The following is a 27,436-nucleotide window of genomic DNA, read 5'->3' as shown; positions in this document are numbered from 1 at the left end:
TCTATGATCAGCTCTAATCCTGCCATCTCCACCGTTCTCATTACACAAGTATAAAACATATAATACTGGTGGATAACACAAGACTGAACACAAGACCTTCACAGCCGTCTACACATCATAGGGGAGATCTCATGACACCTTCTCTCCATCTACCTGATGATCCTGAGGAACATAGGTATTTTCTTCTGCAAAGTCCTGTGGGAGAAGAGGACAGGGGCATCTCTCTGGTGTTGTCCTCTTACTGGATAGAACTGGAGGAAACACAAAGGGACTGAATTCATTCTTTACATACAGATAATTATAGACCATGTGTATTTAGTCCTGTCTATTACCTGGTGATGTGAGGGGCTGGGGAACCTCCATCATGACGTCCTTGTATACATCTTTGTGTCCTTCTAAATACTTCCACTCCTCCATGGAGAAATAGACGGTGACATCCTGACACCTTATAGGAACCTGACACATACAATGATACCGTCATTCCCCAGAACCCTTCATAGCGTTACTGTATAATGTCCCAGCATTCCCAGCAGTGTCACCTCTCCAGTCAGCAGCTCAATCATCTTGTAGGTGAGTTCTAGGATCTTCTGGTCATTGATGTCCTCATGTATCAGGGGGTGAGGTGGAGGCCACGTGATTGGGCTCAGGGGTCTTCCCCATCCCTCAGACACAGGGGCCTGACAGTGCTCACTAGAGGTCTTCTTCACTACCATGTAATCCTGGTTATGGAGAGACATATTAATAAATCTCACTATAGACATTTCCAGAGTCCTCACCTCTCCAGCTCTGTCCATCTGTTACTCCCATAGATAAGAATGATGTAATGTGACGTCATCAGTATCTCTCACCTCTCCAGTAAGCCGGAAGAGAATCTCTAGGGTGAGGTGTAATATCCTCTCCGCCATCTTGTCCCTGTCCCTATCCATCCTTGATGAGTCGACCAAAAAAATTCTCTTATATAGAAGATCTCCACTGAGAGGATCCGATATAGTAGGGACCTGAATGGGAAGAAGATGAGGCCGATATAACATCATAAAGAATCCTGTGTAATAATACAATTACTGCAGATAATAAGGGGAACATATAATAATATGAATATAATAAAATGTAACATGTAGATTTTGTATTCCCGCTTTGTACAGACTGTTCGCTTGAGTCTGGGGAACAGATCCAGTTATTATTTCCCCACTACCGAAAGGTTGGAACATCCCAAATATATTGTGAACTAGGAGTCTGTTAGACTTTAGTCAGTGTCCATCACCTTAAGTGTCCCATTGCTTAAGTGTGAGAAATATGAATTAATCTTGAACTGAACCTGAAGTGAACTGAAGGTAACTGGATACTAAGTCACAGTAAACAATATTTGTCTTTGTTTTCACTCTCACCCCCTTAATCCTTCACCTTTTCCAACCACCCCTTATCCCTACACATAGTAATGAACTCTTCATCTTTCTCTCCATCCTCCCCACCCATTTCACCACCTCCTCCTCAGAGCTATTCCTCAACATACAATCCTGTGTCTCCAAACACAGACAGCCACCCCATGCCCTCTCCTACTCTCACCTGCTAACACTTTCTCTGCTCCTCCTCACTGCCGGCGACATCTCGTCAAATCCTGGCCCTCCTCACCACATCCCTACAATCACTTCCACCTCCTACCCACGATCTATGCCAAACTCACGTAACCCTTCTAACCTTATACCCATCCGCCCCGCCCTCGCTTCCCCAGTCCCTCTAACAGGAGCTCTATGGAACTTTCCTACATTCACGATCTCTTCATCACTAACAAGCTTTCCTTCCTCGGCATCACTGAAACCTGGCTCACCCCCTCCGACACGGTCTCTCCTGCTGCACTTTCATACGGTGGATTCCACCTTTCCCACAACCCCTGCTCCAATGGCAAGCATGGTGGAGTAGGTTTCCTCCTATCAGATAACTGCTCCTTCACCCAAATCCCACTGCCGCCCTCCATTACTCTCCCCTCTTTTGACGTGCACTGCGTGCACATTTACTCCCCCTCCAACTGGCTGTCATTTGCCGCCCCCCAGGATCAACCATCACCTTCTTTGACCACTTCATTTCCTCTCCGTTTACATCCCCACTATCCTCATGGGTGACTTCAACATCCCTATTGACACTTCCCTCCCAGCTGTCTCTAAATTTCTATCCCTCACTTCCTCCTTCGGCCTTACACAGTGGTCTTCCGCAGCCACCCATAAAGATGGCCACACACTGGACCTCATCTTCACCCGCCTCTGTTCCCTATCTAACCTCTCTAACTCACCTCTCCCTCTTTCTGGCCACAACCTACTTACATTCTCTACCCTCTCCTCTCCATGGCAACAATCCCCACTCCACAAACTTGCACACCATCGCAGAAATCTTAAAGACCTAAACCTACACTCACTCTCTGAATCCCTTCTCCCTCTTACAGACATTAAGTCCTTACTTGATGCAGATGTTTCTGCCACTTTATACAATACCACAACAGCTGCAGCTCTCAACTCGCCTCCCTCACACATACCAAAGCTCGCACAATCAATAGGCAACGCTGGCACACCAGCCTAACTAAAGAACTGCGACGGGCCTCCAGGGTTGCTGAGCGTAGATGGAAAAGGTCCCACTCCAATGAGCACTTCATCGCATTCAAACAGTCCCTCACTACCTTCAAGTCCACACTCACTGCAGCAAAACACACATACTTCTCATCTCTCATATCCTCCCTGACTCACAACCCCAAACAACTATTCAACACCTTCAATTCTCTCCTCGGTCCCCCAGTGCCTCCTCCCTCTCCTCTTATTTCAGCCGAAGACTTTGCCTCATTCTTCAAGCAGAAGATTGACACCATCAGACAAAGCTTTTGCCTAAAGTCCCCACAGCCCCTCCACACACCTACTCAACCCTCCTCCTCCAAAACCACCTTCTCCACCATTACAAAAGATCAACTTTCCTCTTTACTCTTCAAATCACACCTCACTACCTGTGAACTTGACCCAATCCCGTTCCACCTCATCCCAAACCTTACCACTATCTTCATCCCAACCCTTGCCCACCTCTTCAACCTGTCACTAACAACTGGAGTCTTCCTCTAATGCTTCAAACATGCCTCGATCACACCCATCCTCAAAAAGCCCTCCCTTGACCCATCCTCTCTGCCTAGCTATCGCCCCATATCACTTCTCCCCTATGCCTCAAAACTACTGGAACAACACGTTCATTCTGAAATGTCCTCCCACCTCTCCTCCTGCTCCCTCTTTGACCGCCTACAATCTGGTTTTAGACCACACCATTCTACTGAAACTGCACTGACTAAAGTCACCAATGACCTACTAACTGCCAAATCCAAGCGACACTACTCTGTCCTCCTCCTCCTAGACCTGTCACCTGCCTTCGACACAGTGGACCATTCCCCCTTACTACAAACTCTCTCATCTCTCGGCATCACAGACTTGGCCCTATCCTGGATCTCCTCACACCACCTCCTCATCTCACCCCCTATTTGTCGGTGTCCCGCAGGGTTCAGTTCTAGGACCCCTACTCTTCTCCATCTACACCCTAGTCCTGGGACAGCTCATTGAGTCTCATGGCTTTCAGTATCACCTCTATGCTGATGACACACAGATCTACCTCTCTGGACCCGATATCTCATCCCTACTAACCAGAATCCCACAATGTCTGTTCGCTATTTCATCTTTCTTATCTGCTAGATTTCTAAAACTTAACATGGACAAAACAGAATTCATCATCTTTCTGCCATCTCAATCAACCCCCCCATCTGACCTATCTATCAACGTCAATGGTTGTCCACTCTCCCCAGTCCCGTAAGCTCACTGCCTTGGGGTAACCCTGGATTCTGATCTCTCCTTCAAACCACATATGCAAGCCCTTTCTACTTCCTGCCGACTTCAACTCAAAAATATCTCCCAGATTCGCATATTCCTCAACCACGAATCTGCAAAAACACTGTGGCCTCCCTTCCAACACTCTCGCACCCCTCCAATCCATCCTAAACTCTGCTGCCCGACTAATCCACCTGTCCCCCCGCTATTCCCCGGCCTCTCCTCTCTGTAAATCTCTTCACTGGCTCCCCATTGCTCAGAGACTCCAGTTCAAAACTCTAACCATGGCATACAAAGCCATCCACAACCTGTCTTCTCCTTATATCTCTGACCTAGACTCCCGTCACATACCCGCACGCAACCTCCGATCCTCACAAGATCTCCTTCTCTACTCCCCTCTTATCCCCTCTTCCCACAATCGCATACAAGATTTCTCCTGTGCATCCCCCTACTCTGGAACTCTCTACCCCAACACATCAGACTCTCGCCGACCGTGGAAACCTTCAAAAGGAACCTGAAGACCCACCTCTTCCGACAAGCCTACAACCTGTAGTAACCACTGCTCCACCATACTGCTGCACGACCAGCTCTACCCTCACCTACTGTATCCTCACCCATCCCTTGTAGACTGTGAGCCCTCATGGGCAGGGTCCTCGCTCTTCCTGTACCAGTCGCCATCACGTTTTATTCAAGATTATTGTAAGTGTTTTTGCTATGTATACCCCTTTTCACATGTAAAGTGCCATGGAATAAATGGCGCTATAATAATAATAATCCCTTTGTGAACCTTGCCATTACAGTACATCATGTTCCGGAGTGGAGGCAGTTTGCACATTATTAGGTTCAATTACACTGATTGCATATGGTTCTTTAACTCCTTAGATGCTGTGCTCACTAGTGACCGTCTAATCTACGTAGTTAAAAGGGATCATCAGCATCATGTAACATGAAGGCAAGACCACCAGAAAAAATAATAACATTTATCTGAAAATGTAGACACAAAGGCTATATATTTTTCCAAGACAAATATTCTTGGGTTATGGCTTTTCTTTTATTGTGGAAAAATCATATAACAAATATCCCCCAGACATACTCGGCATCACAGTCATTGTACATGAGAAATGCCAAAATAATAATGTAATTGCCGTTATTTTACCATTTTTTCGTAATAACCAAAACCTGAAAAATGAGAGGGAAAGAAACAGGTAAAACACATGTAATGAAGAATGTACAAAGTAGAAAATAGTCTCAGCACTGAAGGGGTTAATGCCCCCTGCGCCCAGTAATGGGGGATCTCCACATACCTCCACCTGCAGAGCCGCCACCACATATATGGCTGTTCTGTGCGCACAGGACCTGTGATGAGGTCACAGGAGGGGAGGAGTCAGGGGTCACATGATCAGGGGCCTCAGTGGATGCAGGACTCTGCTGTGCTGGTTGTCATGGTGCTGGATGAGGTGAAGGTTATGTGTGGGGTCAGGAGGGGTTTACAGTGTGGATGTAGCAGAGCCGTGTGTGTACGAGGTGTACGGAGCTGAGCCGCGTGTGTACGAGGTGTACGGAGCGGAGCCGTGTGTGTACGAGGTGTACGGAGCAGAGCCGCGTGTGTACGAGGTATATGGAGCGGAGCCGCGCGTGTACGAGGTGTACGGAGCGGAGCCGCGTGTGTACGAGGTGTACGGAGCGGAGCCGCGTGTGTACGAGGTGTACGGAGCAGAGTCGCGTATGTACGAGGCGTACGGAGCGGAGCCGTGCGTGTATGAGGTGTACGGAGCGGAGCCGCGCATGTACGAGGTGTACGGAGCGGAGCCGCGCGTGTACGAGGTGTACGGAGCGGAGCCGCGCATGCATGAGGTGTGCGGAGCGGAGCCACGCGTGTACGAGGTGAGCGGAGCCGTGCGTGTACGAGGCGTGCGGAGCGAAGCCGCGCGTGTACGAGGCGTACGGAGCGAAGCCGCGTGTGTACGAGGTGTACGGAGCGAAGCCGCGTGTGTACGAGGTGTACGGAGCCGAGCCGCGCGTGTACGTGGCGTACGGAGCCGAGCGTGTACGAGGAATATGGAGTGGAGCCGCGTGTGTACGAGGCGTACGGAGCGGAGCCGCGTGTGTACGAGGCGTTCGGAGCGGAGCCGCGTGTGTACGAGGTGTACGGAGCGGAGCCGCGTGTGTACGAGGCGTACGGAGCGGAGCCGCGTGTGTACGAGGTGTACGGAGCGAAGCCGCGTGTGTACGAGGTGTACGGAGCCGAGCCGCGCGTGTACGTGGCGTACGGAGCCGAGCGTGTACGAGGAATATGGAGTGGAGCCGCGTGTGTACGAGGCGTACGGAGCGGAGCCGCGTGTGTACGAGGCGTTCGGAGCGGAGCCGCGTGTGTACGAGGTGTACGGAGCGGAGCCGCGTGTGTACGAGGCGTACGGAGCGGAGCCGCGTGTGTACGAGGCGTACGGAGCGGAGCCGCGTGTGTACGAGGCGTGCGGAGCCGCGCGTGTACGAGGCGTGCGGAGCCGAGCCGCGCGTGTACGAGGCGTACGGAGCCGAGCCACGTGTGTACGAGGTGAGCGGAGCCGCGTGTACGAGGTGTACGGAGCGGAGCCGCGCGTGTACGAGGTGTACGGAGTGGAGCCGTGTGTGTACGGAGCGGAGCCACGCGTGTATGAGGTGTACGGAGCGGAGCCGCGTGTACGAGGTGTACGGAGAGGAGCCGCGTGTACGAGGTGCACGGAGCGGAGCCGCGTGTGTACGGAGCGGAGCCGTGTGTGTACGAGACGTACGGAGCGGATCCGCATATGTACGAGGTGTACGGAGCGGAGCCGTGTGTATGCGGAGCGGTGTGTATACGAGGTGTACGGAGCGGAGCCATTCGTGTACAAGGTGTACGGAGCGGAAACGAGTGTGTACGAGGTGTACAGAGCGGAGCCGTGTGTATACGAGGTGTACGGAGCGGAGCCGCGTGTGTGTACGAGGCGTACGAAGGGGAGCCGCGTGTGTACAAGGGGAGGGGAGGTTTCCCGCTGTTGTTTGTGAGTGCATATTTCGTGTATTTGGTATTTATATTTGTCCCAGTATGTCCTTCCTTGTTTGTCTATTCCTCCTAACTTGTCTGAGTGGGGGAGGGGACAGATAAGGACTGATTCAGGAGAACAGCAAGGTAGGTGGCCCCAGCATCCATCTGAAGTAACCTGGAGAACAGGGATAGATAGGGCGCCCCTAGTGTTAGGGACAGGGAAGGACCCCCCTGGTCCCGGGATGTCAGACAGCAGCATTGTGATAATTTCCCTCCTTATAATTTCTTTCCTGATTTTTCACCTTCTGAAAAGCCTTTTAAGAGTATAGAAGTACATCAACTACACTTTCAAAATATTTACGTTCAAAAAAAATTTCTGGATTCAATTAGTCATCCATACAGTTTAACGCAGTTATTGTTACATTACAATGGTATGTAAAACTCCCAAAAAAAGTGTGGAAAAAATATTTCTGGATTCAATTAGTCATCCATAGAGTATTGCGTGCTTTCTGTTACATTTCGGTTCTATGTAACACTCCAAAAAAGCATTGAGAAATATTTCTGGATTCAATTGCTCATCCATAGAATATTATGTGCTTTCTGTTACATTTCGGTATTATATAACACTCCAAAAAAAGCGTTGAAAGAAAATTCTGGATTCAATCATTCACCCATACATTATTACATGCTTTGCAGTATGTTTCGATGTTATATAACACTCCAAAAAAACGTTGAAAAATATTTCTGGATTCAATTACACACCCATACACTCACCCATAGAGTATTACTTGATTTCTGTTACATTTCGGTGGTATATAACAATTTAAAAAAGCATTGAAAAATATTTCTGGATTCAATTAGTCATCCATACAATATTCAGTGCTTTGCAGTACTTTTTGGTGTTATAAACACTCCAAAAAAGTGTTGAAAAATATTTCTGGATTCAATTAATCATTCATAGAGTATTATGTGATTTCTGTTACATTTTGGTGGTGTATAACATTCCAAAAAAGCGTTGAAACATTTTTCTGGATTCAATAACTCACCAATAGAGTATTACGTACTTTGTTACATTTCGGTGGTAAAAAAACACTCCAAAAAAGCATTGAAAATGTTTTCTGCATTGAATTTGTCATCTATACACTTTTACATTCTTTGTATTACATTATGGTGGTATTAAACTCCAAAAAAACGCTTTGAATGCTGGAGATGACCATTTTTTTTTTAAATTAAAAATAAACTTGGTTTCAAGAGACCAAGCAATTAGAAAATGTGTAAGGCTTGCGGTAAGGAATGTGGAAGTGCTGATAATTGCTCGTGTATGCAGATGCCAAGGGACAGATGCGACTATGCCTGCTGCTGGAGCACAAGAAACACACCCATCCACAACAGATAGGTTCCTGTCCCGCTTTGCAGGGAGGCACGATACACCACTTCTGAAGCCAGAGTAGTGGAAACAGGTGGTTGGTTGGATAGCTGATGCTTCCAGCATGCTTGGCAGCACCACCCAGTCTTCCACACTGTTCAGTCTCACCAGCCAATAGTTTGGATCACTTAATCCTCCTTCCTGATCCTCCTTCCTCCCACTATGTTGAGTCCCAGGAGACTGGTGATCCCACACTAGGACACTCCAAAGAGCTCTTTATAACATCATTTCTTGATTCTGGCTTCTCAACCTCCACGTTCCAAGAGGGACAGGAGGACATGCTGTTTAGTGATGCACAAAACTTAGAGCAGGCACGGCCACTGTAGATGACGGTGGGAAATGGCAAGTTTTGTCTAAGGAGGAAGATGATGATGAGACCAGTTGCTGATTAGTCAGGTTGTTAAGTCACCAAGTCAGGAGGACCAGGGTGCGGTGGTGGAAGACAATGCAGTGGATGACGAACTCACCAACCTAACCCCCCTTTCTCTCGCAGTCTCCAGGCGTCCGGCGTGTGAGAGAGGCAGCGCCGCGAGCAACTGTGCTTTCTGCAGAAGCGCATCCAGGCCAGGATAGTGGCGAAGAAATTGCTGTACAATCAGGTTGAGGACATGAGCCGTGCAAGGCACGTGTGTGAGGTTGCCCCGGCGTAAGGCCCACACCAAGTTCGCACCATTATCACACACGGCCTGCCCTGGCTCCAGGTTCATTGGAGACAGCCATTGCTCAAACTTAGCCTGGATAGCTGCCACAACTCTTTACCGGTGTGACTGCGATCTCTTTGGCATTGCCCATGTTGTAGAGGTTAGAGTCTGAATGATTAATTGAGTCTGTGGACAGGAGTCTTTTATACAGGTGACTATGTAAAACAGCTGTCTTTAATGCAGGTAACGAGTTGATTAGGATCATCTAACTGGTCTGTAGGAGCCAGAACTCATAATGGTTTGCAGGGGATCAAATACTTATTTCTCACTGCAAAATGCAAATAAATGTATCTAATTTATACAATGTGATTTTCTTGATTTTTTTTGGATATTGTATCTCTCAATGTTAAAATTAATCTACCCTTAACCCCTTTCTGACGTATGACCTAATAGTACGTCTTGGTGACCAGGGCCGATTGGACCAATGACGTACTATTAGGTCATCAGGCAATCGTGCCCGCACACAAGCGGTGCGGGGCGATCGCCGCCGGGTGTCAGCTGACACCCGATACTATATGCAAGGAGCGGTCCCACACCGCTCCTAGCACATTAACCCCCTCAATGCTGGATCGAAGTCGATCGCAGCATTGCGGTGGCAAGGGGAGGTGATCGGGATACTAACCTCTTCTTCCGGCCTCCAGCGCTGTCTGCCACGGCTTCCTGGATGGTGCCATGATGACCCGATGTCGTCATGACAACATCTGGGTCACCAGACAGCAGGAAGATTCTTTGGTCATGCACAGTGCATAACCAAACTATCTTCTCCCTGTGCAGCACTGACAGCCTGTATAGCACAGAAATGGTGCTGCATTCCTTTGCTATACAGCCGTTCAGAAAAAAAAAAGTGAAAGTCCCAGAGTGGGACACAGAATAAAAGTCCAAAAAGTGTTAAAAAATGAAAAAAAAAAAATTGTAAAAATATAAAAAAAAAAGAAAAAAAATAATCCACCAAAAATAAAAATATAATGTACCCATCAATAAATATTATTATGAAAAAAAAACAATAAAAGCACACATATTTGGTATCACCACTTCCGGAACGACCTGACCTATAAAACTGTCCCACTAGTTAACCCATTCAGTGAACACGGTAAAAAAAAAAAAAAAAAAAAAAAATGAAGCAAAAAACAAGCTTTATCATAATACCGCCAAACAAAAAATGAAATAACATGCGATGAAAAAGACGAATATAAATAAAAATGGTACCGCTGAAAACGTCATCTTGTCCCGCAAAAAAACAAGCCGCCGTACAGGTCCATCACCCGAAAAATAAAAAAAGTTATAGCTCTCAGAATAAAGCGATGCAAAAAAATATTTTTTTCTATAAAATAGCTTTTATTGTGCAAAAGCGCCAAAACATAGAAAAATTATATAAATGTGGTACCGCTGTAAACGTACTGACCCGAAGAATAACGCTGCCTTATCAATTTTACCACGCGCGGAACAGCATAAAAAAAAATACATAAAAAAAAAAATCTGGAATTGCTGTTTTTTGTTTATTCTGCCTCCCAAAAATCGGAATAGAATGCGATCAAAAAATGTCAAGTGCCTGAAAATGGCACCAATAAAAACGTCAAGTCAACCCGCAAAAAACAAGCCGTCACATGACTCGGTCGGCCAAAATATGGAAAAATCATAGCTCTCAAAATATGGCGATGCAAAAACTAGATTTTGCAAAAAAATGCATCTTTTAGTGTGTGACAGCTGTCAATCATAAAAACCTGATATGATTCTGGTATCGTTGTAATCGCACCGACCCGAAGAATAAAGTCGTCTAATCACTTATACCGCACGAGGAGCGGCGTAAAAAATAAACTCTAGGGTTAGGGTTGTGCTAGGGTTAGGGTAGGGTTGTGGTAGGGTTAGGTATGGGCTAGAGATTTTTTTTCAAAAGTAAAAAAAAAAAAAAGATGACGATATGGCGAATGGCGACTAGTGTTGAGCACAAGTGCTCGCTACTTGAGTTTGCATCGCGTGCTCATGTATGCACTGAGTATCGCAGGTGTTCGAGTGACATGCTCGAGCCTCTGCCCCATATGCTTCGTGGCCAAAAAAAACTCACGGGGACTGCCTGCCAAGCACGAGCGATCCCCGCATGGTTTTTTTTGGGTGTCTAATAACCATGAAACATGCGAGCGGAGACTCGAGCACCCGTGATACATGGCGCATACCCATGTACCTGATGCAAACTCAAGTAGTGAGCACGTGCTCTCAAGACTAATGACAACTTATTCAATATGATGACCTAATGTTATCAAATTCTCTGTCATACTTCTGGATTCAAAATGTTCACTATACCCCTTGATAAAATCCTTGAGGGGTGTAGTTTCCAAAATGGGGTCACTTGTGGGGGGGTTTCCACTGTTTAGGCACATCAGGGGCTCTCCAAACGCGACATGGTGTCCACTCTCAATTCCAGCCAATTTTGCGTTCAAAAAGTCACACAGTGCTCCTTCCCTTCTGAACTCTGCCGTGCGCCCAAACACTGTATTTTCCCCACATATGGGGTATTGGCGTACTCAGGAGAAATTGCGCAACAGTTTTTGGGGTCCATTTCTCCTCTTACCCTTGTGAAAATAAAAAAAATGGGGCTAAAACATTATTTTTGTGGAAAAAGTTCGATTGTTTTATTTTTACGGCTCCATGTTATAAACTTCATAAAGCACTTGGGGGTTCAGGGTGCTCACCACACACCTAGATAAGTTCCCTGAGGGGTCTAGTTTCCAGAATGGTGTCACTTGTGTGGTTTTTCCACTGTTTAGGCACATCAGGGGCACATCCGCTAAGTATTCAAGTAAATTTTACAATCAAAAAGTCAAATGGCGCTCCTTCCCTTCCGAACCCTGCCGTGCGCCCAAACAGTGTTTTTCCCCCACATATGGGGTATCCGCTTACTCAGGAGAAATTGCACAACAAACTGCTTGGTGCAATTTCTCCTGTTACCCTCATGAAAATGCAAAATTGGAGGCTGAAAAACATTTTTGTTGCAAAAATGTGAAAAATAGGAAATATTCCTACCGTTAATTACGTTTCTAGGAGTCCATCATAACGGCACGACAGGAGTTAAGTCCTCTGTTCCTCTAGGGACAGGAAACACATGAGAGGTTAAAAGCCCCCCCCCCCTCAGTGTTTGCACTAATCATCAACCAGGATGGATGCAACTCTATTTTATTATATACATATACAGTGCCTACAAGTAGTATTCAACCCCCTGCAGATTTAGCTGGTTGACACATGCGGAATTAACTTGGCATTGTGACATTTGTACTGTAGATCAGCCTGGAAGTGGGAAATGCACTGCAGCAAATTTTGTTTTTGTTATTTATTTATTTATTTTTTTAAAACGTTAAAAGTTAATTCAGAGTGTCATTTATTATTCAACCCCTCAAACCACAAGAATTCTGTTTGGTCCCCCAAAAGTATTAAGTAGTTCAGGCACCAAGAATAATGAGCTTCACATGTGTGGATTAAAGATCTCTTTTGCCAGCCTTTTCTGACTATTTAAGACCCTCCCCAAACTTGTGAACAGCACTCAGACATGGTCAACATGGGAAAGACAAAGGTGCATTCCAAGGCCATCAGAGACAAGATCGTGGAGGGTCACAAGGCTGGCAAGGGGTACAAAACCCTTTCCAAGGAGTTGGGCCTACCTGTCTCCACTGTTGGGAGCATCATCCGTAAGTGGAAGGCTTATGGAACTACTGTTAGCCTTCCACGGCCAGGACAGCCTTTGAAAGTGTCCTCCCGTGCCGAGGCCAGGCTTGTCCGAAGAGTTAAGGCTAACCCAAGGACAACAAGGAAGGAGCTCCGGGAAGATCTCATGGCAGTGGGGACATTGGTTTCAGTCAATACCATAAGTAACGTACTCCACCACAATGGTCTCCGTTCCAGACGAGCCCGTAAGTTACCTTTTCTTTCAAAGCGTCATGTCAAGGCTTGTCTACAGTTTGCTCATGATCACTTGGAGGACTCTGAGACAGACTGGTTCAAGGTTCTATGGTCTGATGAGACCAAGATCGAGATCTTTGGTGCCAACCACACACGTGACGTTTGGAGACTGGATGGCACTGCATACGACCCCAAGAATACCATCCCTACAGTCAAGCATGGTGGTGGCAGCATCATGCTGTGGGGCTGTTTCTCTGCCAAGGGGCCTGGCCATCTGGTCCGCATCCATGGGAAGATGGATAGCACGGCCTACCTGGAGATTTTGGCCAAGAACCTCCGCTCCTCCATCAAGGATCTTAAGATGGGTCGTAATTTCATCTTCCAACAAGACAACGACCCAAAGCACACAGCCAAGAAAACCAAGGCCTGGTTCAAGAGGGAAAAAGTCAAGGTGTTGGAGTGGCCTAGTCAGTCTCCTGACCTTAACCCAATTGAAAACTTGTGGAAGGAGCTCAAGAATAAAGTCCACATGAGACACCCAAAGAACCTAGATAACTTGGAGAAGATCTGCATGGAGGAGTGGGCCAAGATAACTCCACAGACCTGTGCCGGCCTGATCAGGTCTTATAAAAGACGATTATTAGCTGTAATTGCAAACAAGGGTTATTCCACAAAATATTAAACATAGGGGTTGTATAATAATTGACCCACACTTTTATGTTTAAAATTTAATAAATTTCAACTGAGCAACATAACTTTTTGGTTTGTAAGATTTATGCTTCTGTTCATAAAACCTACTCTCGTTTGCAGTTTGAAGGCTCTAACTTATTTGCATCTTATCAAACCAGCTAAATCTGCAGGGGGTTGAATACTACTTGTAGGCACTGTACCAATGTTACATTCACATTAGTGTCAAGAGCAGGGGAGGGAAATATGGTGCGTTATGATGGACTCCTGGAAACGTAAACTCCTTATCGTAGGTCTTAAACGAGAAGTTGCTTTTATGATCCTTGATATCCATGGGTGGTCTATCAATGAGTAGTCCAAGAAAGTACTTAGGGCCGAGATATGAACCTTTAACGTATTTTGTCTCAGACCCTTATCAAACCCCTGTTGGAGTAAATCCAGTATCTTTGGAATATTGGGGCGAGAAGAATTTCCCACAGATTCACCTGCAAAGCTACAGAACTGTCTCCAGATTCTAAAATAGATGGCTGACGTTACTGGTTTCCTACAGGCTTGGAGAGTTGTAATCATTCGATGAGAAAGGCCCTTAGAGGCTAGGATAAGCCTCTCAGGTTCCATGCTGTCAGCGGATGTAATAAGGGACCTGCGATAGAAAATCTTTCCTGGCTGGGAGTCTGAATGGGAGATCCACCGACATCCGGTGTAGCAGAGGAAACCAGCTCTTTTTGGGCCAGTAAGGCGCTATCAGGATAAGAGCTCCTCTCTCCTGTTGGATTTTCCTTAGTACTCTTGAGATGAGAGGGACTGGAGGAAAGGCGTACACCAGTTTTGTTCCCCATGATTGAGAAAGGGCATCTATTCCTTCTAGGCTGTCAGCCGGGTCCAAGGAGAAAAAGGGCTGCAGCTTCCTGTTTTTTCTGGTCGCGAACAGATCTATGGACGGGGTGCCCCATCGTTGAATGATTTGATGAAAAACATCTGGATTTAGTTTCCAATCTGAGGGACCAACTCTTGCTCTGCTGAGAAAATCTGCTACCACGTTTTCAGACCCCCTTAGATGAATAGCCGATATTGAAAGAACATTTCTCTCCGCCCAGTGGAAAATTCTTGCCGCCAAGGATTGTAACCATTTTCCTCTTGGACCTCCTTGTCAACGAAGAAAAGCGATGGTGGGGCCGTTGTCTGAGAAAACTTTTACGGGATTTCCTCTGAGAAAATGTTGACATCTTTAAAGAGTTTCCCAGACTACCATTAGCTCCCTGAAATTTGAAGACCTGTGTCGTATCTCTTTGTGCCACATCCCTTGTAGATACCCGTTTCCTATGCTTACTCCCCAGCCCTTTTTGGCTGGCATCTGTATGAACTTGGATTGAAGGAAGGATCCAGTCTACTGGATTTTCTAAGTTCGAAGGGTCTGTCCACCAGGAGAGGGAGTTTTTTACCTCCCTTGACAGTCTCATTTTTTTGTCTAATCCCGACGGTCGTCTGTTCCAAACTGACAGGATCGATTTCTGCAATGGTCTTGAATGGGCCTGTGCCCATTTCACGCTGGGAATGCATGAAGTCATTAATCCTAAGATCCGCATGGCGTATCTGATTGAGGTGGTCTTTCGCTTCTCGAAGTTGTAAATCTCCAGTTTTATTTTTTTCCGTTTCTCCTGAGGCAAGGACGACTTCTGAAGACTGGAATCTAAAAGTACCCCTAAAAATACCTTTGTGGTACTTGGTTGAAGGCTTGACTTTTCCCAATTGATGTTCCACCCCAAATATTCCAGGGTTTTGATCGTGTGATCTTGTTGACTGAGAAGAAGAGACTCTGACTCGGCCACCAACAGTATATCGTCCAGGTAAGGGGTGATTACAATCCCCTGTGTTCTTAAGAAGGCCGCTACTTCTGTCATAACCTTTGTGAATATTCGGGGGGCCGAGGACAGACGGAATGGTAGGCAAGTGAATTGAAAGTGGTGTACTGTGTCCTCTTGCTCTAGAGCGAACCTTAGGTATTGCAGGTGACTTGGGTGAATTTGAACATGGTAATATGCATCCTTGAGGTCTACGGTGCACATTACCGATCCCTTCTCTATCAATGGAATGCTGGTTTTTATAGTCTCCATTTTGAACTTTTGTATTCCACCCACTGGTTTAGGGGCTTGAGGTTTATAACCGTACGGCGCTTGCCTAAGCGTTTTAACAAAGAGAAGAGGGAGGAATAATGGCCTGAACCCTTCTTCTCTGAAGGGGGAACCTGTTTTACCACATGTAGGGATTGAAGGACTAATATGTCCTGCCATAAACTTCTGAGATCTATGGGGGAGCGAGGACGAGTGATTTGGAAACGACAAGGGAGAGTATGGGAAAAGTCTTTTTTTTGTAACCTTCCCCTAAGGAACACAGGATCCATTGATTTTTTGTAATGGACGCCCACTTGTCCCGAAAGAAAAGAAGCCTGCCCCCCACTCCAATGGCGTCATGGTCTAGCTGGGGCCCCAGAGGAGATCTGATCTGCTCTGTCCTTTCCTCCCTTCCTGTAAGACCATCTCCCTGTCTTACCCTTACCCCTGTAATCACATTTAGGGGAGCGACGGGTTCCACGAAAGGGCCGGTATCTTTTAACCCTATCCTCGGGAAACCCTTTTTTCTTGTCGGACGCTCTCTCTAGGATCTCATCCAACACTGGACCAAAGACCCGGGTACCCGAAAAAGGAATAGAGCACAGCTTATTTTTTGAGTGGCTATCACCCAACCATGTTTTAGCCATATTGCCCGTCTAGCGGTATTAGATAGTACACTACATCTAGCTGCGAATCTGACTGATTCGGCTGAGGCATCAGCCATGAATTGCGTCGCCAGCTTTAACGTAGGAAGAGAGTCTGATAAAATTTCTACAGGGGAGTCGGACCTAATTTGATCTGACAGCTCGTCCAACCAAAGGCACATGGACCTTGCCACTGAAGTGGCAGCGATATTAGATTTAATTATGGCTGCTGAGGCTTCCCAACTCCTATTGAGCATGCTCTCCGCCTTCCTATCCATTGCGTCTTTGAGGCAAGACGAATCTTCAAAGGGGATGGAAGTTCTCTTAACCACTTTCGCTATTGGGACATCTACTTTAGGGATTTCCTCCCAAAGTTGATGACCTCCGGATTGAAAGGAAGACGGGATTTAAAGTCTCTTGGCACAATGAGTCTTTTCTTCACTTCTTCCCATTCCTCCATAATCATTGCTTTCAAATGCTCATATACTGGGAACACTCTATTTCTCTGACTCCTCAGACCTGCGAACATTTCATCTTGTCTGAAATGGGAGACCTGAGTGTCCACCAAGTTCATAATATGCCTAACGGATTTCAATAGCTCATCCATATGTTCCGCAGAGAAGATATATTTTTTTCTCTCTTGTGAGGGTAACTGAGAGAAGCGATCCTCGTCCTCTTCCAGACTGTGCTCTGATGCTGAGTCTAAATATTCTCCTTCCTCAGACAACTCTTCCATCTCCCACCTGGGTCTTTTCTGGCGAGGAGAGGGTTGAACTATTTGGGGTGACGGCTGCGTATGGGAAGGTATAAGGCTCGAGACTGTGTTCTGGACCTCCTCACGGATCATAGATCTCATATCCGTCAAAAAGGAAGCTTTCTCTTCCTTTAAAACCTCAGCTATACATTCTTTACACAGCCGCTTTTTATATGAGTCCTGAAGCTTAGTGTTACAGGATACACATCATCTTGATTTTTTGGAGGACTATCCAGACTTCTGGGCTCCCCTATCCTAATACAGAAAAAAGGACACAGGAGATTTGCTAATAAAAGACCTGTCCTGGATTACAAGGTTCAATTATCCAGGCAAAGGTCTAAGACTGTACTCACACTGCCCAGGGACTCTGAAGGGGCTTCTGACCGTGTAGGATTGGATTCCATGGTGTCAGAGTGTGTGTGCCTGGGGTGTACCCTTTTATAGGGTCTTACCTGATCCAGGTGAGTAGGCCACGCCCCCAACGACAACCACTGCTTCTGCAGGGATGCGTCCTGAATTTTGTCGCCATTCAGAACGTGCCCTGAAGGCTCACCACCGCCTCCGGGCACCAGTGCGGTCTCTCCGCCGGAAGTCCCGCCTCCTGGAGTCATCGCTCCGGAAGGACAGGCCCATGTGGCGTGCGTTCCATGGTGCCCAAAGCGGATGTCCGCTTACCTTACTCCGCCCCCGGTGTCTCCCGGTCGGAAGTCTCCAAGTATACAGCGCTCCTCCGTGGAGCGCACGCAGCCTCCGGCCCTTCAGGACAACGCCGGCGGGCAGCGCAGCGCTCAGAGCCCCCTGTCCATGGGATACAGCGGCATGATGGCGGTTTCTGGCTGAGGGACCCCAGCTCAGTGGGGTATCAGCATGGAGCCTCTGGTCCGAAGGAAGGGGAGAGTTCAGACCCCCCCCGATTCCCCTGGCTCTCAGGTATCTTTTAATCTTCAGAGAGAACCTCTCCCTAGCGTCCTGTCCTGCTAAGGGCAGGAAAAACACTGAGGCTGTGATGGGGGGGGGCTTTTAACCTTTCATGTGTTTCCTGTCCCTAGAGAAACAGAGGACTTAACTCCTGTCGTGCCGTTATGATGGACGTACTGGTAAATTGTATTTTTACCTGGGGGTTCAAGGTGCTCCCAACACATCTAGATAAGTTCCCTGAGGGGTCTAGTTTCCAAAATGTTGTCACTTCTGGGGGGTTTCCACTGTTTAGGCACATCAGGGGCTCTCCAAACGCAACATGGCGTCTGCTAATTATTAGTGTTGAGCCACCCCCGTAGTGTTCGGGCTCGGTTCGGTTCTTCGAACACCAGGATGTTCGAGGAACTGTTCGTCGAACACCTTAGAACACCGTCGAACACCGTTAAAACCAATGGCAGGCAAACAAAAACACATAGAAACACATAGAAAACACCTTCAAAGGTGTCCAAAAGCTGACAAACTGCTCAGAAGACGCTCTCTTTAAAAAAGCCGGCCGGCAATTCAGCAGCGGCATACACCGGTACCCGACAATTTAGACAAGAAGGAATAGAGCATCACACATAGATTAGAGAGATATAAACATGTCAGTCTCATATATAATAAGTACAGTGACAGTGTTGGTTACTGTACTTGTCATTTAGTGTAAAGGATTTATTAAAAAAAATATTAGTGTTTTCATGCACCGTCTCTTTAAAAAAGCCGGCTGGCAATTCAGCAGCGGTACCCGACAATTTAGAACAGAAAGATAAGAGCATCACACAGATGTTTGAAGCCTGGGAAGGGGGTAATACCCATGGAGCTTCCCAGGCTACTAATATCAGCCCCCAGCTGAATACCTAGCCTTTACTAGCTATTCAAATGGGGGACTCCCCCCAAAAAAATGACGTGGGGTCCCCCCTATTTTAATAGCTAGCAAAGGCTAGGCAGACAGCTGGGGGCTGATATTAATAGCCCAGGAAGGGTGCCATGAATATTGGCCCACTCCCAGGCTAGAAATACCAGCCGTCAGCCGTCCCAGAAATGGCGCATCCATAGGATGCGCCAATTCTGGCACTTGGCCTCGCTCTTCCCACTGCTCTGTAGCGGTGGCAGTGGGGTAATAGGGTTGGGGTTGATGTCAGCTTATAATGCCAGCTGACATCAAGCCCAGGTTAGTAATGGAGAGGCGTCTATAAGACACCCCCATTACTAACCCCATAGTCAAAGTTAAAAAAAAAATACAAAACACCCAGAATAAAGCCCTTTAATTGAAATAAACACACAATTCTTTATTGTTCAAAATTAAACCATACTTACCATCACGCCCATTCCAGCTGAAAAGAAAAATAATAAAACATCATCATCCTTACCTTTCGATGGTTCCCAGGACAGCTCCAGCTCTGCTACATCGAGATGACAGGCTGGATCGCTGCAGAAAGCTGCCATCCAGCCTGTCATCCCGCAGACACTGAGAAGCGCAGGCATGCGTGCGCTCCTCAGTGTCAGGCTGTGACGGCATCCAGATGAGCCGAGGTCATGTCCAATGAACTCAGCTCACCTCATGTACGTCACTGACAGCGTGGGAGAATTCTCACGCTGAAGCGCTGAGTGCAGGAGAATTTTCCCACGCTGTCAGTGACGTGCATGAGGTGAGCTCATGTCCAATGAACTCAGCTCACCTCATGTACGTCACTGACAGCGTGGGAGAATTCTCACGCTGAAGCGCTGAGTGCAGGAGAATTTTCCCACGCTGTCAGTGACGCACATGAGGTGAGCCGAGTTCATTGGACATGAACTCGGCTCATCTGAATGCCGTCACAGCGAGACACTGAGGAGCGCAAGCATGCCTGCGCTTCTCAGTGTCTGCGGGATGACAGGCTGGATGGCAGCTTTCTGCTGTGGTCTAGCCTGTCATCTCGATGTAGCAGAGCTGAAGCTGTCGTGGGAACCATGGAAAGGTAAGGATGATGTTGCTTTATTATTTTACTTTTATTGCAGGAGATCGTTGGCTTCAGCTGGAATGGGCGTGATGGTAAATATGGTTTAATTTAGAACAATAAAGAATTGTGTGTTTATTTCAATTAAAGGACTTTATTCTGGGTGTTGTGTTTTTTTTAAAATACTTTACTAGAAATTCATGGCGGTCATGTCTAATATTGGCGTGACCCCATGAATTTTGGGCTTAGGGCCAGCTGATAATACCAAGCTGGCCCTAACCCCTTTATTACCCAGTGAGCCACCGCACCAGGGCCCTGGATGAGTTGGGTACAGCGCCAGAAGATGGCGCTTCTATGAACGCGCCATTTTCCGGGGTGGCTGCGGACTGCAATTTGCAGCGGGGGGGCCCAGAAAGCTTGGGCCTCCCTGCGCTGCAGATTCCAGCCCCCAGCTGCCTAGTTGTACCTGGCTGGACACAAATATAGTGCGAAGCCCCACGTCAATTTTTTTAAATTATTTCAGGAAATTCATGAAATAATTAAAAAAAAATTGACGTGGGGCTTCACACTATATTTCTGTCCAGCCAGGTACAGCAGGCAGGAACGGGCTGCCCCCAACCACCAGCTGCCTATTTGTACCTGGCCGGACACAACAATATAGGGAAGCCCTTTTTTATTTAATTATTTCATGAAATAATTTAAAAAAAAAAATACGTGGGCCCTCGCCCTATTTTTGTGTCCAGCCAGGTACAACTAGGCAGCTGGGGGCTGGAATCCGCAGCGCAGGGAGGCCCAAGCTTTCTGCCCCCCCCCCACCCCCCGCTGCAAATTGCAGTCCGCAGCCACCCCGGAAAATGGCGCGTTCATAGAAGCGCCATCTTCTGGCGCTGTACCCAACTCATCCAGGGCCCTGGTGCGGTGGCTCACTGGGTAATAAAGGGGTTAGGGCCAGCTTGGTATTATCAGCTGGCCCTAAGCCCAAAATTCAAGGTGTCATGCCAATATTAGACATGACGGCCATGAATTTCTAGCAAAGTATTTTAAAAAAAACACAACACCCAGAATAAAGTTCTTTAATTGAAATAAACACACAATTCTTTATTGTTCTAAATTAAACCATACTTACCATCACGCCCATTCCAGCTGAAGCCAACGATCTCCTGCAATAAAAGAAAAATAATAAAGCAACATCATCCTTACCTTTCCATGGTTCCCACGACAGCTTCAGCTCTGCTACATCGAGATGACAGGCTGGACCGCAGCAGAACGCTGCCATCCAGCTTGCCATGCCGCAGACACTGAGAAGCGCAGGCATGCTTGCGCTCCTCAGTGTCTGCCTGTGATGGCATCCAGATGAGCCGAGTTCATGTCCAATGAACTCAGCTCACTTCATGCACGTCACTGACAGCGTGGGAAAATTCTCCTGCACTCAGCGCTTCAGCGTGAGAATTTTCCCACGCTGTCAGTGACGTGCATGAGGTGAGCTCATGTCCAATGATCTCAGCTCACCTCATGCACGTCACTGACAGCGTGGGAGAATTCTCACGCTGAAGTGCTGAGTGCAGGAGAATTTTCCCACGCTGTCAGTGATGTGCATGAGCTGAGCCGAGTTCATTGGACATGAACTCGGCTCATCTGGATGCCATCACAAGCAGACACTGAGGAGCGCAAGCATGCCTGCGCTTCTCAGTGTCTGCGGCATGGCAAGCTGGATGGCAGCGTTCTGCTGCGATCCAGCCTGTTATGTGAATGTAGCAGAGCTGAAGCCATCGTGGGAACCATGGAAAGGTAAGGATGATGTTGCTTTATTATTTTATTTTTATTGCAGAAGACATAGGCTTCAGCTGGAATGGGCGTGATGGTAAGTATAATTTAATTTAGAACAATAAAGAATTGTGTCTTTATTTCAATTAAAGGACTTTATTCTGGGTGTTTGTGTTTTTTTTTAACTTTGACTATGGGGTTAGTAATGGGGGTGTCTTATAGACACCTCTCCATTACTAACCTGGGCTTGATGTCAGCTGGCATTATAAGCTGACATCAACCCCAGCCCTATTACCCCACTGCCACCGCTACCCCCATTTTAATAGCTAGTAAAGGCTAGGTATTCAGCTGGGGGCTGATATTAGTAGCCTGGGAAGCTCCGTGGGTATTACCCTTTCCCAGGCTTCAAACATCTGCCCCAGCCGTCTGCTTAACCTCCGCTAGAGCCTAAAATTACGGGGAACCCCACGCCAATTTTTTTTTAAATAAATCCATTATTTTAACAGTAAATGACAAGTACAGTAATCAACACTGTCACTGTACTTCATATATATGTGACTGACATGTTTCTATCTATCTAATCTATGTGTGATGCTCTATTCTTTCTATTCTAAATTGTCGGGTACCGCTGCTGAATTGCCGGCCGGCTTTTTTAAAGAGACGGTGCATGAAAACACTAATATTTTTTTTAAATAAATCCTTTACACTAAATGACAAGTACAGTAACCAACATTGTCACTGTACTTATTATATATGTGACTGACATGTTTCTATCTCTCTAATCTATGTGTGATGCTCTATTCTTTCGGTTCTAAATTGTCGGGTAAAGGTGTATGCCGCTGCTGAATTGCCGGCTTTTCATGTTTCACCAAGAGCACTGTTCCCATCGATTTGGGCAATCACTGTAATGCCACAACCACCATGGCTGTGGCATTACAGTGAGTGGCAGACAATCCCTGCATGATTGGTGCTCTAAATAGCGCCAGACATGCAGGACACGCTTTTGGTGCACGAACAGTTATCGAACATAACCTCAAACAGCCAAATTTTTTGCAAATCGTTCGGGTTCGTCGAACAACTCGAACACCGCCCAAAACAGCTCGAATTTGAGATTGGCGAACAGTTCTAGTCGAACACCACTCATCTCTACTAATTATTCAAGCAAATTTTACATTCAAAAAGTCAAATGGCGCTCCTTCTCTTCTGAGCTCTGCCGTGCGCCCAAACAGTGTTTTTCCCCAAATATGGGGTATCTGCGTGCTCAGGGGAAATTGCACAACAAATTTTGGGGTCCCTTTTTTCTGGTTACCCCCACAAAAATAAAAAAAATTGGGTCTAAAGTAACATTTTTGTGAAAAAAGTTAAATGTTCATTTTTTTCTTCCACATTCCAAAAATTCCTGTGAAGCACCTGAAGGGTTAATAAAGTTCTTGAATGTGGTTTTGAGCACCTTGAGGGGTGCAGTTTTTAGAATGGTGTCACTTTTGGGTATTTTCTGTCATAAAGACCCCTCAAAGTGACTTCAAATGTGATGTGGTCCCTAAAAAATGGTTTTGTAAATTTTGTTGGAAAAATGAGAAATCGCTGGTCATCTTTTAACCCTTATAGCTCCCTAATAAAAAAAAATTTTGGTTCCAAAATTGTGCTGATATAAAGTAGACATGTTATTTATTAACTATTTTGTGCGGCATATCTCTCTGATTTAAGGACATAAAAATTCAAATTTTGAAAATTGCAAAAATTTTCAAAATTTTCGCCAAATTTCCGTTTTTTTCACAAATAAACGCAAGTGATATCGAACAAATTTTACCACAATCATGAAGTACAATATGTCACGAAAAAACATTCTCAGAATCACCAGGATCCGTTGAAGCTTTCCAGAGTAATTACCTCATAAAGTGACAGTGGTCAGAATTGTAAAAATTGGCCTGGTCATTAACGTGCAAACCACCCTCGGGGGTAACGGGGTTAAGATTATAGACTGTCAGTGGGCAAACTTACAAAAACAGCAAGGGATCAAATAATTATTTCCTTCACTGTATCTATCACATATCTATCTATCACATATCTATCTCAAAGAAAAGCCTCACCGTGTGTTATGAGATTTGGTTGCTCCTTATAGTTTCAGCCTGATCCCAATCCGTTGACCACCGGAATAAAACAATGAAAAGAGGAAAAAAAGGGGATCCTTACGGCTGATCAAAAATGTTAAACTATATTTCATGCCATTAAAATGATATCCATACAATAAAAACTGTGCTCATTCTGACGCGTTATTGACCGAAGCTCTTAGTCATAGAATGTAACAGGTGAGCTGCGGAAGTGCTATATAACGATTTGTCCACCCAATGACATCACAGCATAAATTAGCATACATTGGTTTGTAATCAAACGAGGGCCATTGGGAAAACAAACACAGACAATACACATTCGATTCTTTAAATCGAGACATTAGTGTCACTCCAACAGTTAGCGTGCATCAAGCCAGCATCGGGCAGCAAACAAATGCCGAAACTTTCCATAGGCAGCGTTTTCAGACAACCAAAAATAGAATAGAATCATTAGCAGAAATACAGATTATTCCTTGATATGCTGTTGTATCATGTGAAGAAAGACATATATTGTCAGTTGAATTATGTCTAAATAATGTGCTTATTATATATCAAGACTGAAACTGCTTTATGTTTCTTGATTCGTTTCGTGATGGTATATCGGAATTAATAGAACAAGTACAATGTTTATTCCAAGCAACTGGAAATTGTTGCATGGGTAATGTGAACAAAGTCATATAGTGTCGGTTGATTCATATCTGGATAATGCGCTTTGTATACACCAAGACCAAAAACACTTTGAATTTCATATTTTGCATCGTACTAGTATGTCGGTCTGTTGACAATAATGGAACAAATACAATGCTTACTTCAAGCAGATTGAAATTATTGCATGAATGATATATTAAGAAATGACCCAAAAATATACATTTTGTGAGTTTTGTCATATGGTAAAAAATCAGTTAGTTTATGCAAGATAATATATAGATCGATACATGTTTTTTTGATGTCTTCAAAAGGCTATTTTTAGATTTCCTTGTATAGTACTTTCTTAAATATAATTAGTATGAATATGTTTGTAATCATTATAATGGATAACTCAGGAGTCTTTTTTGCGTGGAGCAAAGACACAACAGAACACAGTTTATAGGTGAAAAAGCCTATATTATAATCACGCGGAGATTCAAAAACAAGTGCAGAGGAAAACTCAAAGTCCATAAACACAGTGTGGGTATTGAATGAAAACTTAACAAAAGTCTGTTGGAAACCTCAGAGGAAGATGCAATCAGCGGAGCAGTCTACAAAGTGCAGTTACACATGAAGATGCTTGAAACAAGAAAGTCTTAGTCAGGTCCAAACACAGATACATACATACATACATACATATACATATATATATATATATATATATATATATATATATATATATATAAGCAAGTCCATATAATATATTAAATCATCCAGGGAGGCCTGGGTAGGAAATCTCATAGTCCAGAACAAGATACAGAGCAGTCACCAGAGTCCAGAGCAGTCTCATGCTCTGAATCTATTTAATCATAGGAAGCAACAGAGCAGCAACAGCTTACATGTTAAGCAAATGCTGGCGGGGTCAGAGGGAGCAGCACGAGCCGCCAGAAGCAGAAGGAATGCTGGATACAGGTTTATACAACAGAATCTCCGAGGGCAGCAATCAGGAGATTCACACCGGCAGTCAGAAAACCAGAAAGCCACCAGGACCAGGAAACAGGCAGAATACTCTAGCACTGACTAGAGGCTGGAGTGGAATTATAAAGGCAGGAAGACAAAACGGCACATAAGACAAAAGACGCCATGTTAGAAAAGGGCAGGAATGCCCAAAAGGTGATCAAAATATCCTGACATTACTCCCTCCTTAGAAGCGGCCTCAAGATGATCCTGGACCCAGTTTCTCAGGGAATCTCTGATGGAAAAGAGAAATTTTTGTTGAGAATTGATGTTTTCCACAGGTTCCCAAGAGTCTTCTTGAGGGGGACACCCCTGCCATCTTATCAGATATTGGAGCCGATTCCTGCGAATTCTAGAATCAATAATTTCCTCCACCACAAATTGTTCTTGCCCATCAATCACCACAGGCTGCAGAGGTGGCACAACACATCCCTGGACGGTATTAGTAGACACAGATTTTAGTAAGGAAACATGTAAAACTGGGTGTACCTTCATAGTCCTAGGCAGCTTCAGACGGCAGGCCACAGAGCTCACAATACCGTTGATCTTGAAAGGGCCGATGAATTTCTGTCCAAGTATCTGTGAAGGAACGTTTAACTTCAGATTTTTAGTGTATAACCACACGGAATCTCCTACCTTGAACATGGGTGCTGGTTTATGGAATCTATCAGCTGACCTCTTGTAAGATTCTTGAGCTGAGGTCAGAGATTCCTTCAGAACCTCCAGATTTTTCCTCATCCTATTCAGCCTTTCCTCTACAGCCGGAATCGGAGCATTAATCGGAGACCTAGGTAAGATACTTGGATGGTAACCCAGATTGGCAAAGAAAGGTGTTATTTTAGTAGAGGCACTCTGTGAATTGTTGTATGAGAATTCAGCTAATGGTAGTAACTCCAACCAATCATCCTGAAGATGGCTGACGTAGCATCGTAGATATTGTTCCAAAGTCTGATTGGTACGCTTGGTCTGACCATTCGTCTGGGGGTGATAAGCGGAAGAAAGACAGACATTAATATTGAGTGCACAGCAAAACCCCTTCCAGAATCTTGAGGTAAATTGCACTCCACAGTCAGAGATGATCTCATCCGGGACCCCATGCAGCCGAAAAATATTCAGTATAACCAAGTTCACTGTATCCTTAGCTGAAGGGAGGTCAGTGCATGGAACAAAATGAGCGGCCTTAGTCAGACGATCCACCACCACCAGGATCGTATTCATGCCACCCGATGTAGGCAGCTCCACAATGAAGTCCATTGAGATAGACCCCCATGGGTGGGACGGAACAGGTAATGGTTGAAGAAGACCCGTAGGCGACACATGAGTAGTCTTATAACGAGCACATACCTCGCAAGAGAGAACATAGTCCTTAGTATCCTTCAGGCAAGTCCGCAACCAGAAAAATCGGCTTAGGAACTCGTGTATTCTGTACCCCCTGTGACCAGCCAACTTGGAGTCATGGACCAACCAGAGGATCTGCAAACGGATGGCCTCAGGGACGTAGATACGTCCATCTCTGAACCACATGCCACCCTTAAGGACAAGATTGATATCAACAGGTGGATTAGTCAGAAATACATCACCGTCATAGGCCTCCTTGATCTCCTTCCACAAGTCCTGATCGTGGATAACTCCGATGAAGTCGGCATCAGATAGAATGGTCTTGAACGGGGCTCCAGGTACGGAATCAGCAGCAAGGATTTGGGATAAAGCATCAGCCTTCCCCTTATGAGAACCTGGAAGGTACGAAAAAACAAAATTAAATTGATTTAAAAATAAATTCCAACGAGCCTGACGAGGAGAATGACATCTAGCGGATCTGACGAACTCCAAATTGCGATGGTCAGTCAGCACTATGATCTGCTGTGCGGCTCCTTGCAGATGGTACCTCCATTCCTTGAAAGCTGCAATAATAGCCAGCAGTTCCTTGTCTCCCACATCGTAGTTTTTCTCTGCTGAGGTAAGTTTA

The 27,436-nt window shown here is 45.8% G+C and overlaps 1 protein-coding gene across 2 annotated transcripts in view; it reads right to left on the bottom strand.

Annotated features, from left to right (window-relative positions):
• Window positions 1-25,489, bottom strand: part of LOC141271868 (uncharacterized) — a 32,574-nt gene extending 7,085 nt beyond the window's left edge. Inside the window, exons 1-5 of one of the 2 annotated variants that reach the window (XM_073682066.1) lie at window positions 25,353-25,489; window positions 849-998; window positions 540-719; window positions 333-456; window positions 154-251 (exon numbers count right to left, since the gene is read on the bottom strand). In XM_073682066.1, the coding sequence (XP_073538167.1) occupies window positions 154-251; window positions 333-456; window positions 540-719; window positions 849-926 (480 nt within the window). In that variant the 5' untranslated portion in view covers window positions 927-998; window positions 25,353-25,489. Of the gene's footprint in view, window positions 1-153; window positions 252-332; window positions 457-539; window positions 720-848; window positions 999-5,146; window positions 5,219-25,352 lie in introns of those variants that run through there. The other variant, XM_073682065.1, reaches the window with a different exon arrangement.
• Window positions 25,490-27,436: the final 1,947 nt, after the last annotated feature.

The sequence above is a fragment of the Phyllobates terribilis genome, unplaced genomic scaffold (genome assembly GCF_046119375.1).
Source record: "Phyllobates terribilis strain yellow unplaced genomic scaffold, ASM4611937v1 Scaffold_5__5_contigs__length_657084704, whole genome shotgun sequence".
NCBI classification, from domain to species: Eukaryota; Metazoa; Chordata; class Amphibia; order Anura; family Dendrobatidae; genus Phyllobates; species Phyllobates terribilis.
Note: the sequence above shows the minus strand (reverse complement) of the source record. Positions and strands in the feature narration are given on the sequence as shown.